At 47.3% G+C, this 14686-nt stretch overlaps 1 protein-coding gene across 1 annotated transcript in view; it reads right to left on the bottom strand.

Moving 5' to 3' along the window:
- Nucleotides 1–305: 305 nt before the first annotated feature.
- Nucleotides 306–14686, bottom strand: part of SYT6 (synaptotagmin 6) — a 34233-nt gene continuing 19852 nt past the window's right edge. Inside the window, exons 3-7 of the mRNA XM_010207470.2 lie at nucleotides 13525–14083; nucleotides 7693–7813; nucleotides 6019–6190; nucleotides 5133–5283; nucleotides 306–377 (exon numbers count right to left, since the gene is read on the bottom strand). Coding sequence (XP_010205772.2) covers nucleotides 306–377; nucleotides 5133–5283; nucleotides 6019–6190; nucleotides 7693–7813; nucleotides 13525–14083 — 1075 coding nt within the window. The remainder of the gene's footprint in view (nucleotides 378–5132; nucleotides 5284–6018; nucleotides 6191–7692; nucleotides 7814–13524; nucleotides 14084–14686) is intronic.

Genomic DNA, 14686 nt, shown 5'->3' with positions numbered 1-14686 from the left:
CACACTAAAAACTATTTTACATGTTATTTTACAGATCAAACTTGCAGCTCATGGCTCAGTCCACCTTCTTCCCTCTGGCAACAGATCCACACAGTAAAAGCCACAAGAAATACACATCACCTTGGGAGACAGATTAGACAAAGACATATTTGACCACAAAACGGGTTTCTGCCTTTACTTACGTGGGAACAACTAGACTGGAAAGTCTTGCTGCTGCCACTGCCACTCAGCAACAAATTACTGAGACTCTAGGCCAAGTGCAAAAATAACTTGGTTCAGTCCCATGTGAGTCCCCACACTCTGCATCACGGTGTGGGGGGTGGTTTGGGGCTGGGACAGGAGCCCTGGCTGTCAAAGCTGGCTGCTCGGCCTTGCCACTGGTGGGAGAGAAAAGAGAGAAGGCAAGTGTAAGCAAACAGGAGAGGTCAGTTGAAACTCTTCACATCCCTTCACCCCATTGTCAACCTCCTGCAGGATCCTCAGCCTGTTTCAAGCTCAGAATCCTCAGCTCTGGAACGCCCTTGTTTAAGCACTCCAGAAGAATTACTGAACAATTGGCTTCACTGTTCTGTAAATCACCAAACAGTGCAAAGGGAAAGAACCAGGATGCTGCTAAGACAAAGTTTGCTCTGGGTTTAGCTTGCTGCTGTTCCCTGGTTTAGTTGCCTTTTTGGTTTATAAACACTGACTAATTGCAAAAACCCACCTGAGTCTTTGCAGCCTGGTGGTTTGAGGACTCACACTCTGTGTGCACAGTGCCAGGGGCATTTCTCCAAGGGGAAAAAATCAGATGAGAGTGTTGGTGGATGTAGCAAACTCTTTTTTTCTTGCCATACTTATGGGATCATAAATTATTAGTCATCTGCCTCAGGGACTATTGTTATAATCCAAACCCATTAGAACTCATGTTGAGTGCTTGCCCATCTCACCATCTTGTTTTACTAATCAAATGACAAATGATAGGCATCTCCCAGAGACAACAGGAGGCATAGTGCTTCCACTGCCCAGATCAATTCCCTCCTCTCCTACATAAGCAGAAACTCTTTGCTGGCTGATATTAATGCTCAAGCATGAACACATTTCACTTCTGTGGGTGAAAACTCATTTGGCAAATCGAACTTCCCCCTTGCTTTGACAAAGGCATTTGAAATGAAATGCAGCTGACAGACACAGGGTCAAGAACTCAGCTCATTCCCTTCCCCAAAGAGACCTGTTAGTGTGAAATAACCCACCACACAGGTCTGCCTTACACAGACTGTATTTCATCAGGGCTGGGCAGAGATTAGTGAACAAAGAAGCTGGAAAGGTTGTCCTTCCAAACAGCTTGGCTCAAGGTAAGAGAACAGTTTCTTCTATGTTTCTCATGTCAAATATATTTGCTAAAGGATCTGATAATAGGGATACAGCCTCCCAGTGAGAATCACCAATCAATCAGCAGATAAACAGAAGCTGCAATAGCAATGGGCTCTTGCCATGCTTGTGGTGGTGTTCTGCCTGTTAATGACACCAAATAGTGTGATGAAAACCCTTCTCAGAGTAGGTTCAAGTGACCAGTGTGCCCTGAGGAACCTGGAGATACCACCCATTGTGTCATTAACAGTCCAAAACCAGGAACAGGTCAGAGAAAATCAAACATGCCCAAAGGTCTGGAAGGGGCTGGTTTTGCTGGTTTTAAAGATAAATGGCTGTTCTTCATTAGGGGCATGAGTTAGCTCTCAGCAAAGCTCCTTTTTATCTGGAGAAACAGTTTAAACAACTAACTGCTCCCATGCTGAATGTCAGAGGCACTGGGCAACATCAAAGGCCCCTTTTGCATTGCACTGATGCTGCTGCTCTGCAACATCAGACAGGCTTTGTCTTTCACAGATAACAGAGAAACTTCCAGTTTGCACAAGTTCCCTTCAAAGTTCATGGTCAGAATCACTTCAAAATGCAACAGCAAGTGGGATTCTTGCCTTCTGCTCACACACTCTCCTTCTAAATGGCTGTGTGAGGAGAACAGTACTTAGAAGCCTGTAATTAATGATTCATTTGCACATGTTCTGCTTTTAATGATGGTGGTCATTAAAGGAGTGCAGTCACTACAGTTTGTTACTCACTGTTGATAAATGTGGAGCAACCAAAGACATGAAATGTGTTTCCCTAAAGACTCCATCAATGAGAAGAGCAAAACTGGCTCATGGAGAAAGGGCCCAGGGCATGATGTCAACCCAGAGAGGAGGGTTTGGGTCATGTCAGCAGAGCAGTGGCTCATGGAGCAGGCTCAATGCTTCTCAGGGTCCATGTGACGTGCAGGAGGAGGCTGATGGCATCACTGTCCATCTGTCCCCACTGCTGTGGTGGGGAGCTTTGGGCAGGGCTGGTCCATCCTCCTGGTACAACAGGCTTGTGGTGATAGTGTCCCTGGTAACACCACCAGAACCTGTGGCTCTGAGCATAGCCCCCTTTCTTCCTCCACTTCTTTTGAAGGCATGCCAGGCAGGGTGGTACATGTGTGGGCTAGGAAAGAAGTTCCAGATTCCACACCCTTTTCTTCACCCATCTGCAGCCCCCAGCCACATGGCAAAGGCACAGGCAGGGAGCTGGCAGTGGGCACTGAACAGCTCTGTGCTCCTGGGTCAACAGCTCCAGTCACCCACTGCTCAGTCCCGACATTCAAAAAGACAATCCAGTCCCAGCTTTCTTGCATTCAGCTTAAGATCAATCAGGAAAGCCACTGAAATACACCACAGGAGCAAACAGGGAAGAGCATCAGGATCAACTGGAAAGCAAATGCTCCATTTGCCAGTGCCCAGCTCAGGATGCTGAGCTCACCCCCACGAAGATACAGGGCTGAACAAAGGATGGAGAGGGTCAGCAGCTCCTTGTGACCAGCAGATACCACTTCCCATTAATTTCTCTCCAGAAGCCTCTGCCTTTTCTGTTTGGTTTTGTTAGGTTGGGGGTGTTTTTTTAAGCTGCACAAGGGATTTGCAGTCAGCAGTGCTAAAACTTAAAAGGGCAACTAAATCCAGGGCCCATTTGCTGGCTGGCTCTGTGCACCAGCTTGTGGCAGAAATACCAGAACAGATGATCTGAGGCTTTTGCTTTCCTGACCTGTGAACAGCAGGGTGAAATGATTCACTCAGGTCTTCTTGGTTTTCTTTCTGAAGTGTTGGGGGCTCAACAGTGATTTTCAAAGTAGATTTTAGCAGGTGACTCATCTCACCTGCCTGCCTTTGTTTCTCTTGAGTTTCATCACAATAATTATGTCATCTTTTCTTTTTTCCTTTCCTATTTATGACCAAAAAAACCTTTACAGGACTCTTTCTTTCAAACTCCCACCTCCACCTGAAACATGGTGTAGTTCAAGTCACTTAAATGACAAACTGGAGAAGGAACTCCTGGCCCTGGGGCAGATGTGGCAGCTGGTATCATGCTGTGAGGTGCTACAGATGATACAGATATTGAGCTGACTGATCAAATGAGAGATGGCTGAGCCTTTATGCTGAAAGCTCAGTGGTTGCTGAGCCCCAGCTCATCGTGGCAGCCTGAGCTGGCACATGTTGCCTGCCCAAACAGCTCTGGCTCATGTGTACAAAGCCAGTGTTTTAGCTAATGAAAGGCTGGTACTGCTCACCAGCCAAAGGCAATATTGCCATTATACACAAATTGTAGAGAGCAAAGACACTTTCACACATGGACCTGGGAAGGAAGGCACCAAGAAAACAAGCTGTACCTTGGTTTAACCCTTTTTTTGATCTACACCAGTTCTGCACAGCTGACCTGGGTGTCTCCTCCCAGTGTGCAGTGGTGCAATGGGAGATCATGAGACATCTCACACAGCCACCAGCAGATCTTCAGTTTCTATTATCTGATAAATGGATCTCCACTCTATCTTAAACTAAAGTATTAATTGCCAGGTTTTCCCCCTGGGTGTAATCATTCTGGGTTCAGGATGCAAGGATATTGCTTGGAGAAACCCTGGCTCTGGACAGGGCTCTACAGCCACGTTTCATCTGCCAGAAGAGAAATGCCCACCAAGGGATGCAGCAGGCATGAAAAGTGCTGCAGAGCTCTGCTTGGGCTGTTGCCTTCACCTCACATGGCTGCTGCTTACAAATGCTTGGAGAAAGAAAAGAAACCTACAGCAGAAGCAGAAGCTGCCTGTGGGATGGGCACAGCTGAATTTCAGAAACCAGGCTGGTGAATAGGAGCTGGGATAGAGCCCTGAGCACAAACTGCATTCTTGCTAGAGCAAAGAGCAGGTTTCAAAGAAACACAGGGTTTGATGCATACAAATTCAGACTACTGTGGAGGATTGCCAAGCCTAATATCTGCCTTCCAGTAGAGCTCAATGTCTGAACTTCAAGGGGAAAATAAGATGCTTTTTGTTATGTACTTAGTCTGTGGCTGTGAGGGAAAATGCCTCCTTAGCCCCAGCTGCAGTGGGAGGTTTTAGTGCCTTTATTATACTATCACTGGCCATAAACACTGGCTTTCTTTTCATACTGAAGTGTCAATAGCATGTGTGCCCTTTTCCAAATCTCTCTCCTCCAGAATTTATGACCTCAGCCAGGCCAAACCCAAACTGCTCCACAGGAGAGTGAGAAAACCGAGTGCAAGGAGGAGGAAAACGCTAGAGATGGTCAGAATGGCAGCCAGGCATTTCAGCCCTCTCTCATCATCTGGGGCTGCATCAAGTGAATGTCTTTCTCTGGAGATACTTAGAGCAATTACATTTGTTCTATTTATTCTTGCTCAAAGGCTTGGAGATGAGTCAAGAAAAATCTTTTAGCATGGAAAAAAACCAGAACTGAAACTTGAAATAGGCAATATCCCTGGACAGTTTGTTCTGCAATCAGAAGAGCATTCTCTTCCCTTACTGCTCTCAATCTCTCATTTGAGGAAGAAAAAGAACCCCAATATGGTAACAGCCACATCTGTAAATACAGTCCCTTTCATTCCTGCTTGCAAGCTCAAGTAGCTATTTTGAGGCAATACAGAGGCTTGTTTTCTAGGCTGCATTTCTGGTGAGAAAATTCTCTCAGCCCCCTTGTCAGAAAACCCCAAGTGTGAGCAGAAGCTCTCTGAAAGCCTCCCAGCAGCTCACTCATGCCCAGTGCATGCACTGAAAGAACAGCTCCACATACCTCTTTGAAAGACTTCTTTACCTCCACTAAGGGATGCCAGTGGGCGATGGGCTTGCGGGGATAGGCCAGCATCTCGTTCCAGTGGTCCCTGCCCAGCCCTTCAGCGCTGACTCCCACCCTGCACACCCCGATGATCTCGTTGTGACCCACTCTGGAACAACACAACAGCAACATCATTAGCTCAGGCTGCCCATACAGTTATTGGGACTTCTTGGATGGTGGAATCCCCAGCCCTGGAGGGATCCCAAAGCTGTGGAGCTGAGCTGAGGGCTGTGGGTCAGTGCTGGGCTGGGCAGGGGAGGGTTGGCACTTTAAAGGTCTTTTCCAACCAAAACAGTTCTGAGCCCATGGGAGTGTCATGAGGCACAGTGCTGGTGAGCATGGGCTGTTTGTTGGGCTTCCACTCAAGTCAGACCTTTGCTACACCAGCCCAGAGAGGCACTGCCATGACCCAGAAGCCACTATCACTCTCAAATGGTTTCAACAGTCCAGACAGAGAATCTGGAAGGAGGTGTGAGGGAGTGTGTAAAGCAAGAATGAGAACGAGTTCAGTACTGGATAACTCATACAGCAGCTGCTGCTCAGGGTGAGGCCACATTTGCTTTGTGGAACAGGATGATGGTTTGCAGGACAAGCAAAGAAGGGGAACACAGCACCCACTGGAGAAAATGCCATAAAGCAAAGGAACAGCTTTCCCACACTTACTATTCCAGCAGGTAATTTTCCACAGCCATAAATATCAATGACACATGAACAAGAAATCACTGGAGACAGATTGCTGTCACAGAGCTGTGCAGGCAAGGCCCTGACACTGCAGCAAATGACTATTTGGGCAGGAAAACCTGAACCCAAGGGGATGTTTTCCCCTCCAGAGCCTCCCACCTACCGATCGTAATCCATGACAGAGATAAGCAGACTGACTTGGTCCATGTTCTCTGGGGGGATGTCAAAGATTATTGCTTCATTGTAAGTGGGATTAAGTGTGTTTTTCTTGATGGTGGTTTTCTTCTTTTTCAGCCTTCGCCCATCACAGAGCAAAGACACTTTCACATATGGATCTGGAAAGGAAGACAGAGGAGAAGGGCTCCTGGGTTCAGTTTTACCATCACAGCATAGAAACAGGGTTATCAAAGGATGGTCTGTAAGTTGCCACGAGCCAGAGGCACTCCTTCAATGTACCTTTAGGAAAAGGGATGGCCCTGGACTAGTTGAAGCTACCATTTCTCATACTGGTCTGAGTGCTGATGTGAGGTTCAGGCACTGGAGAACCACCACTGCAAACTACTTAGAAGGCAAAATCGTTTCCATCAGTGTTTCTGTGAGAAGGATTAAGTATAAGAAGGCCTCATCTCAAACCAAGGGCCAGGGTTCATCAGGAGATGGTAACTGGCCCTGGGCACTCAGGCTTTCTAGTGTGTGTTAGTTACATGGCCACAGACTTAAACCTAGTACTTTCCCTGAAGCAAAGCCACAGCTTTCTCAGCATTTACCCAAGAGAGCAAAACACAACACACCATTTTACTGACCCAAACAAGTGCAGGGAGTGATTTTATAAGGGTTCTTTTCTGCACTCCTACCAAAACCACCCAACTGCTGACGTGACGTAGCGAAACGTCCAGGGAGCAGGGGGACTTGAAAACCCATTTTCCAAATGTCACTGAGCAGCAGAAAGAAAAGGTATTAGGGCAGCTTTGCTTCACATGCCTTGAACTGGCTGATTGTGGCAGAATGCCTTCCAGCCACAGACAGCTCCTGTTTGCTGCAACGGCTGCCCAGGCGACTGAGAAGCATTTTCAACTCTCAGTAACCATGCAATGTGTTATTAGAGAAATGCTGAGCTGGCTCCATCTGAAAACTCAATTCTCAGACATTTCATATGGCATCAAGCTCCAACTGAGGAGATTTTTTCCCCCCACAAAGCTCTTTTACTGGATCGTTTCTGCGTTTTACACAAGTCCTCAGTGAAATTCCAACGCTGCAATGTGGAAAAGAAACTGCTCTTTGGGTTTTTAAACCCAGACCTTGTGCATGCTCAATCTGTAAGCCAGCCCTTTGGAACTGTGAATGCATACAGCCTCCAGGTGACCTTAATCCTAATGTTTCCAAGCTGGCCAGTGCACAGAGGAACACACATTCACTTGGGATTTACTCAGGTGGCCCGTGATTCTTTCCTAATCTTGGCATGAAAGGATTGATTCTGGCTTCAGGAGGTTATTTGTTGGAAAACTCACATAAAACTACCAGGGTCAGCATCTGCAACAGATCTGAGGCATCCAACCCTAGAGACTTTGCCTCTGTAAACCCCTCAGTGGGTCTCTGAATTGTATACTCATCTATATAACCACCTTCCCTGGATTCATGCCCTTGGCAATGGGTTGAAAAGATAATTCTACTATTAAAATGTCCATGCCTTAAATATGGACAAAGCTTTGTCAGAGGTTTATGTGACAATACAGCCTTGGCATCCAAAGACACGTGCCCATTGTCCACTGAGGCTATCTTGAGGGAGGAGGAGGAATTGTGGATGCAATGGGATCCTTCTCAGGCACCAAGCACCTACCTGAGTAACCAGTGATATCCATAGCTTTGAGATTCCTGCACTTAATGACTGTTAAGGTGAGGCGACCTGCAGTTGGCAAATAACAAAGGGAAAACATGATCTCTCCCAGGTCCACGCTTTCCTTGAATAAAACAGAGAACATATTAGATTGGAAACATTCAAGGACCAGCCAGGCTGCCCCCACTCTCCATCCCAATGCTTTGCATCTGAAACAGGCTTCTCTCCATTCTGTCATCTCCCTGTGAATGACACTTTATGGCAGTGACTCCAGGGTACCCCAACATTATTTGGCTAAAAGTGAATATAGGCAACAATGGAAAACAAACCCTCATGTTCCCAAATGCCACAGCTTCAAATCATAGTTAAGGATAATCTTCCAGAGCCTCAGTGTGCTTCCCATTGCAACATCACAGCTAATGCACTCCTCTTTTCCTGCTCCATTGCTCACCCAGGAGTGAAGTGACACCTAATACCAGATGAAAGCCATTAAGGAAATTATGTCAGGATCAAGTTTTGCTTCAATGTTCAGTACATCTCTTCTCGTGCCAAGTGTGTGACACTCTCATCTGTTTCCTCAAATGGAGGAATGTGATAGAAACACAGAGTGAGACCAGGGAAAGGTGAGACCTTGACATGCAGCAGTGACACGTTCTCTGCTTGTACACTGCAACCAGCTCAATGGGTGTCTTTCCAGTAACAGAGGTCGATGGACTTTGTTGGTGCCCAACATTTTGGCAGAGCACTCAGCCCTCTCTGAAGCTGAGCATGAATTACTAAGCAGTCACAGACCAAGGGGGCACAGCTTTAAAAGAGAGGAGAACCAGGAAGGGTCTCATTTAGTAGCAATTGAGCTTTCAGGTTGTGACATGCTTATTAATGTTTGGAACACCAACCCCTTTGAGCTGGCTTCAAAGAGCTAATGCACTCAGTATGAGGCACATATGTGTGTGTACATAAAGGTGAATTATCCAGCAGGCAGCTCTCAGAAACATTTGGTAGTTTCTGGATTACACAGAGGCCAAAACAATTTACTTTAGTGCCTCAACTTCTACACATTGCTCCTAGTATCTCTTGTACATGCAGCCTTATCTCCTACACCTCCTAAAAGCCCATTCCATCATTGCCTTGCTCATGAAAATTCAGGGGAGGGGAGAGAAAAAGAAACAAACCAGAAGTATTCTATAACTAGAAAGCATCATCTTCATCTGAAATCAACAGCAAGACTCCCAAACACCTCCCAAAAATGGATTTAACAGAAGAAATCCTATTTGGCATACACAGAGTCCACATCTGCAGAGAAAACAACCTGCTTATTTTTGGAAAGAGTGTTTGATTCACTTCAGTGTGATATAATGAGCTGCCAAAAAGAAACTGTAGCTGTTGGTAGTAGAGTAATGGAACTAGAAAGACAAGTAAATGCATTAGGCATTTAAAGCTTTGCTAAGTGTTGGGAGAATGCATCTTGTTGATGGATGAGATTTTGGCCAGATGATTTCCTTCTGGTTCTCTGGTCAGGAAAAGATTAGCTATTTATCCCACTTAGACATGCAGAACACTAATGAACACGATGTAAAAGTCTTGGCTCTTCACAAGACTTCACTTGACTAGCAAATAGATGGAAAATCTTCTCACAGAGTCTAGGAAAGAAACTGGCAGCCAAGTGTTCTCTGGACAGAACAATATATGACTAAACCTGTAAGTACCTACATAAGCATTGTCTCAGAAGGTGCTATTTGCTGGTAAACAAGAGGTGCTCTCACCCACTCAGAGCTCCCACTCTGATCTCTTGCTTGCCTTAATGAACCAGCAGCATCCCAAAGAGCTTTCCCTCTGAAGTGACAAAATGATTTGGAGTCACAGCCTCGCTGGCACTGATCTGTAGTGAATACAGGGAAACATTCACTGAGTTACCCCTCCTTTGCACCTCCTGATGTATCTACTGGGAGCTGAATTTCTTGCCTCAGAAAATATTACTAAAGGCACCTTATTAAGGTACCAGAATCATTTCCATCACATGCAAAAGATCTTTTATAGCCCCTGTGGGGTTTAAACTCCTGAATGTGTTTCAGCTACAGCACCCTGAAGGCAATGGGTGCACAAAGAGCACTCAGACACTTGGCACTCTTACCTCTGCTGTCACCTGCACGCCGAGGGCTGAGCTCAGCTGTGGTTCTTCATCCCTGACACCACTGTGGCCAGTTTTCAGGGTGGTTGGTATTTTACAGGGTCTCATTCATTTACAGTGTCTTAAAATGACCACTCAACCCCCCTGTGCCTGAAATTACCATTTGCTTTTTCCAACGTGGCTGTCCTTGGTCTTTGAGGATGAACTGCTCTGCGTGACAAAGAGCCTGAAGAAATGACTCTGCACTGAGGAGACACTTGGAAGGAGTGTCTGGAACCTGCTGCAAACACTGCCACTGCATCACAACTAAGCTTGAGAACTGGGGTTGGACCTTTTCACTTGTCTCCAGCTCCAATCAGACCTTGCACCTACCAGTCTTAGCTGTAGGCTTCAGTGACAGCAGAAAAGTTGTTGTGTTCCCAAAGCAATGAGCACCTGCCTCTCACTGGGTGCTGGCTGCACTGGATGCTCTGTGTGCTCACTGCACAGTGCAGCAGCAAGGGGTATCCAGATGACACACAAGGCTGAGCCTATCCTTTCATACATCCTTTGGACTGTGTTGGTTTGGGAGGAATGAGGGCAGGAAACCTTGGACACAGATGTCAGAAGAGAGCAGCCCTGTGTAGGAACACGAGAGCACCCTCTGGGCATCATCTCATCTTCTATTCCTCTCCTCGCACTGAGAGAACCTGTTCAGGGTATAAAACTAACATAAACTGTTCTTTGACCTCATTGTATTAGGTCAAGAGATTTTTCTTTGCAACCATAAATACAGGAGAGTAAAACATGTCCTGTGGGTACATTATTTTCTTGCAGATTATAGACACTGGGACATTTCCAAAATTCATATCAGTAGCTCTTAGGAAATAATGGCAGCTCTGAATCAATAAACTTTGCAGACTTGAAACCAAAACCATTTCACTGCTGTGCAGCAGAAGCTGTACAGTCATTAATTAAATAGTTGAGTGTTAGCTATCTGAATGGCTTATAGCACTGCTTAAGTGCATTCCCATCTCCTTACCCACACGATTGATCTAATGGGTTATTAGTCACCCAGAGCTTTCCTTGAGTAATATTAAAACTGTGTTTACCCTTCTAATTTTTGATTAAACAGAAGTGTCCTTGAGTGTTACAACTGGCTGAGAGGCACTACCATTGGCTTGTTTCCAAAGAATGGCACAGAAAGTGGGGACAGAGCCAAAGGTGGCACTGGATGTTTCTGGGGGAGCTCTGCAAGCCCAAGGCAACGTCTCTTGGGCATGACCTTGGCTTTGCACCCCTCACACCTTTCTTTGGAGGCTTTTCCCTCAGCAAGCCCTTCTGTTGGTGTCTCTCCACCTGTTTTTGTGAGGTTTCTTACCCTGTTGAATTAGTTTACTCAGTCAGCTAGGGAAACATCCACTACTTCTTGCAGAACTGTCCCAGCAAAACACAGCACACACACAGGTGAAAAACTCCAGAACCTTTTCCTGCAGCTCTGTGCTTTTCTCCAGCAAGACCAAATGTTGCCCCTTCCCAGTTTTGCTCCTGCTCACAGGCCTTTCCCCTCCAAACTCTTCAGTCTCACCACACTCTTTCTATGCTGATTCTATAGCCAGGAACAGGAAAGTCTCTGCCAACACTCCAGTGACTTCATCCAAAGATTCAACAGCAGAGGCAGCCTGGCAGAGCTGACAGCAAGCTGAGTCTCAGAGCAGAGCTGATGCAAAGGGGTAGATGCTTCCATGAGGCTTCCACATGTGTGATGCACCTTGTTCCTCTGCTGGCAACCCTTTGCCAGGGAAATGGATGTGCCTGATGCCTGCTTGCTTCTTTAACAGTGTTTTTCCTTTAATTACCATTCATTAATCATATCAGACATGGCTATTTGTGGATTGAAAGCCACAAGCTGAAAACATCCCGTGCTAACTAATGCTGTTGACTTTCCTTGCAGTTAATCCTGTGCCTCCTTTGCAGGCAAGATGCTCAAAAGACAACACAGCTGCAGCTCATAGCATGCTCCCAGCAATGCCTCAGGGTACCTGGCAGACATCACACACATCTCAGCATCCTTAGGCAGGCATGGCAAAAGCTGTGCTGTCACAGGAGCGTGATGGGTGCTCTCTGTGCCCTACCACAGCAGCTGCAAGCCCGAGAGCTACCTAGCAGGGCCACCACACTGCATACACAGTGTATTCACAGAAGCCCAGCATGGTGGGGGTTGGAAGGGCCCTGCAGAGCTGCTCCAGCCCCAGCCCCTGCTACAGCAGGTTCCCCTGGCTCAGGGGGCACAGGAACGTGTCCAGGTGGGGTTGGAAACCTCCTGAGCAGGAGCCTCCACACCCTCCCTGGGCAGCGTGGGCCAGGGCTCCCTCACCTCAGCACCAAAGGACTTGCTCCTTGATTTCCAGTGGAACTGTTTGTGTTCCAGCTTGGACCTGTTACCCCTTGTCCTGACCAGGATGAAACGACATTCCCCATGGTGCTGAGCTCCTGCACCGAGTCCCAGCACAGGGACACACGTGTCAGACCTCACAGCTCTTTCAGAACGTTGTGAACACCCCACGATGAAAGAACAAGCCCTGACAGCAGTGCCCAAGGGCTACAGCTGCTGAGGAACATGGTACTGAGAGAAAAGCAGCAGAGAGTCACAAAGCAAAGGTCTTTTGATACTGCTGACCACAGTGCAATAAATATTTACACTTGACAGTTCATTCCCCAGGACAGAAAGCAGGAGAGGAAAGGGAAGAGATGTGCTACCAAGGAAGCTGCAGGACTGATTTGTGCAAGTTATGCCAGTCACCAGCAAAGACCTGACAGGGCCCATGCTTGCAGCCACAGGGGTGAGGGCATCTCATATTCCAGTTTCAGAAATAACAACATGAAATGACAAAGACAATGACTTAGTGTCCAACTGCAAAGCACTTCAATTGTTTGCCCTCAGAACCAGCCAGATCCTCCCAGGAGGACAGTGGAGGAGCAGACAGCTATTATGTAGAGGTTAATGTCATTGCTTCTGTACTCAGTGATCAATGTGAGAAAGTGGCTTCTCCTGCCAGCTCCCTGCAACACTGGAAGTGGCTGGGATTTTTCCTTCTCTTATCTTTGCCTTCACTTTCAAAGGGAATTCAACAGAGCTACTGAAAGACACACATCAAGCTCTGGAAAAGTTGCAAGCAACACATCAGACAACACTGTCAGGAAAGCCCAGTATCTCTGATGGGCTGGTACTGACCCTCTGGAGCCATTTCTTGCTGCTATCATGTGCAAGGGGGAGACAAGCAGAACCTGAGACACTTCCCATGCTGATGAAGGCTGGACAGGGAACGTGCTGAACCCCTCAGCTGGTTTTTAGCAAATCTGTTATCAGTGAGCCTCACTGTGAGATAACAGCAAGTCACTAAGTAAAGGGATGAAACTCCAGTAAACTGGGATTCTGCTAAAGCTGACAGACTTCTGAGTACAACATCCTTCACCACCCCTGTGTGTGATGGCTGTAGGTCCCCAGGGCTAACGATACCATCTGCAGGGAGGCAATAAACCCATCATCTGCCAGTTGGGAAGGAATGACTCCTTTATGCAGTCCAGCCACAAGAGAATCCCAACCAATCCTGCCCTGGACCTGCTCACCACACACTTGGTAGCAGTCCTCTGCACACACACAGGTACCATGTGGCATGCTGCCAACACCCCCAGGGCATGTTGGAGCCTCCAAAGCAGATACTCACCGTGGTTGCATACTGAATGTCCTTCCAGATGGAAGTCTCCCGGGAAAGATCCGAGGCTTCAAAGAGGTTCTCCAAGATAACTTCTCCTATCATGTCATGTCTGGAGAACCTGTCAAAGTCAAACACACTCAGGTGGAGTTTCCTGTCCACCAGCTCCTCGTAGGGCACAGGGAAGTGGAAGGACTCATCAAAGGTGGGGTTCAGAGTCTTCCTGTGGACTCGGGTCTGGAACTTGCGCTTTCTGTCAGGCAGGAGGTAGATCTTCACGTAGGGATCCGAGCTGCCGCAGAAGTCTTTGGCTGGCAGGTCAAAAGCCCTGAGGATTCGAACAGTCAGTGTCTCGTTCTCATAGTCATACTTGAGGGTGAAGTTAATTTTCCCACAGGTTTTTGCTGCCTCTTTTTTGGGGTCCTCGGAGTCGACGGATTTCTGCTTGTAGAGCTCGGGCTTGATGCGGCCGATGCTGGTCGGCTGCTCGGCCACGGCCGGCGGCTCCAGCCCATAGTCCATGCTGGACACGTGCATCTGCCGAGGAAGATGCCTTTTGAAGGAGATGTGCCTGCAGGAGGAAGACATGAGAGCTGCATGGTTTCCCTCTCCTTTTTCTCTCCTGGACTAACACCAAGAGAGCAGCGAGAGCACAGGGATGGCTGCAATAGGTGCTCTTGACCTCTGTGCAGAAACCACAGATGTTCTGGAAGTGAACACTGAGGGAACACCTCTGGTGATCAAAGGAACCAACACAGCAAATGTCCCTCTTTCAGAGGGTTTGCAGCAAGCTGTGTTCTTCACCTATTACACAAGTTAACAGCTCACAGCTAAAGATGTGAGAGCCCACAGCTTAACCAAGCCATAGACAACCCAGCGTGGAGATTCTTTCCCACCCTCAGTCCTTAAATCTTCCAAGACACTGGCACCAAGTTCCCCTCAGGCAACAAAACACTTTTAAAGGGAGAGAACCACAGCCAGCTCAGTGAGGTTTTAATCTGAGTATTGCTGCTTGCAAACTTCTCCACCAGACTCCCATCAGGAACCAACAGATGATTTCTGACAGGGGGGAATGCACAGCCTCAGCTGGAAGCTCTCTCTTGCCTTGAGGTCCCCTTCAGCACAGAGGAAAGTGTGTGTAAGCAAAGCTTTATCTAAGGAAAGCATAAAAGCT

This window comes from Colius striatus, chromosome 22, assembly GCF_028858725.1.
Source record: "Colius striatus isolate bColStr4 chromosome 22, bColStr4.1.hap1, whole genome shotgun sequence".
Lineage (NCBI taxonomy): Eukaryota > Metazoa > Chordata > Aves > Coliiformes > Coliidae > Colius > Colius striatus.
The sequence above is the reverse complement of the archived record's forward strand: the minus strand, read 5'-3'. Positions and strand labels throughout refer to the sequence as shown.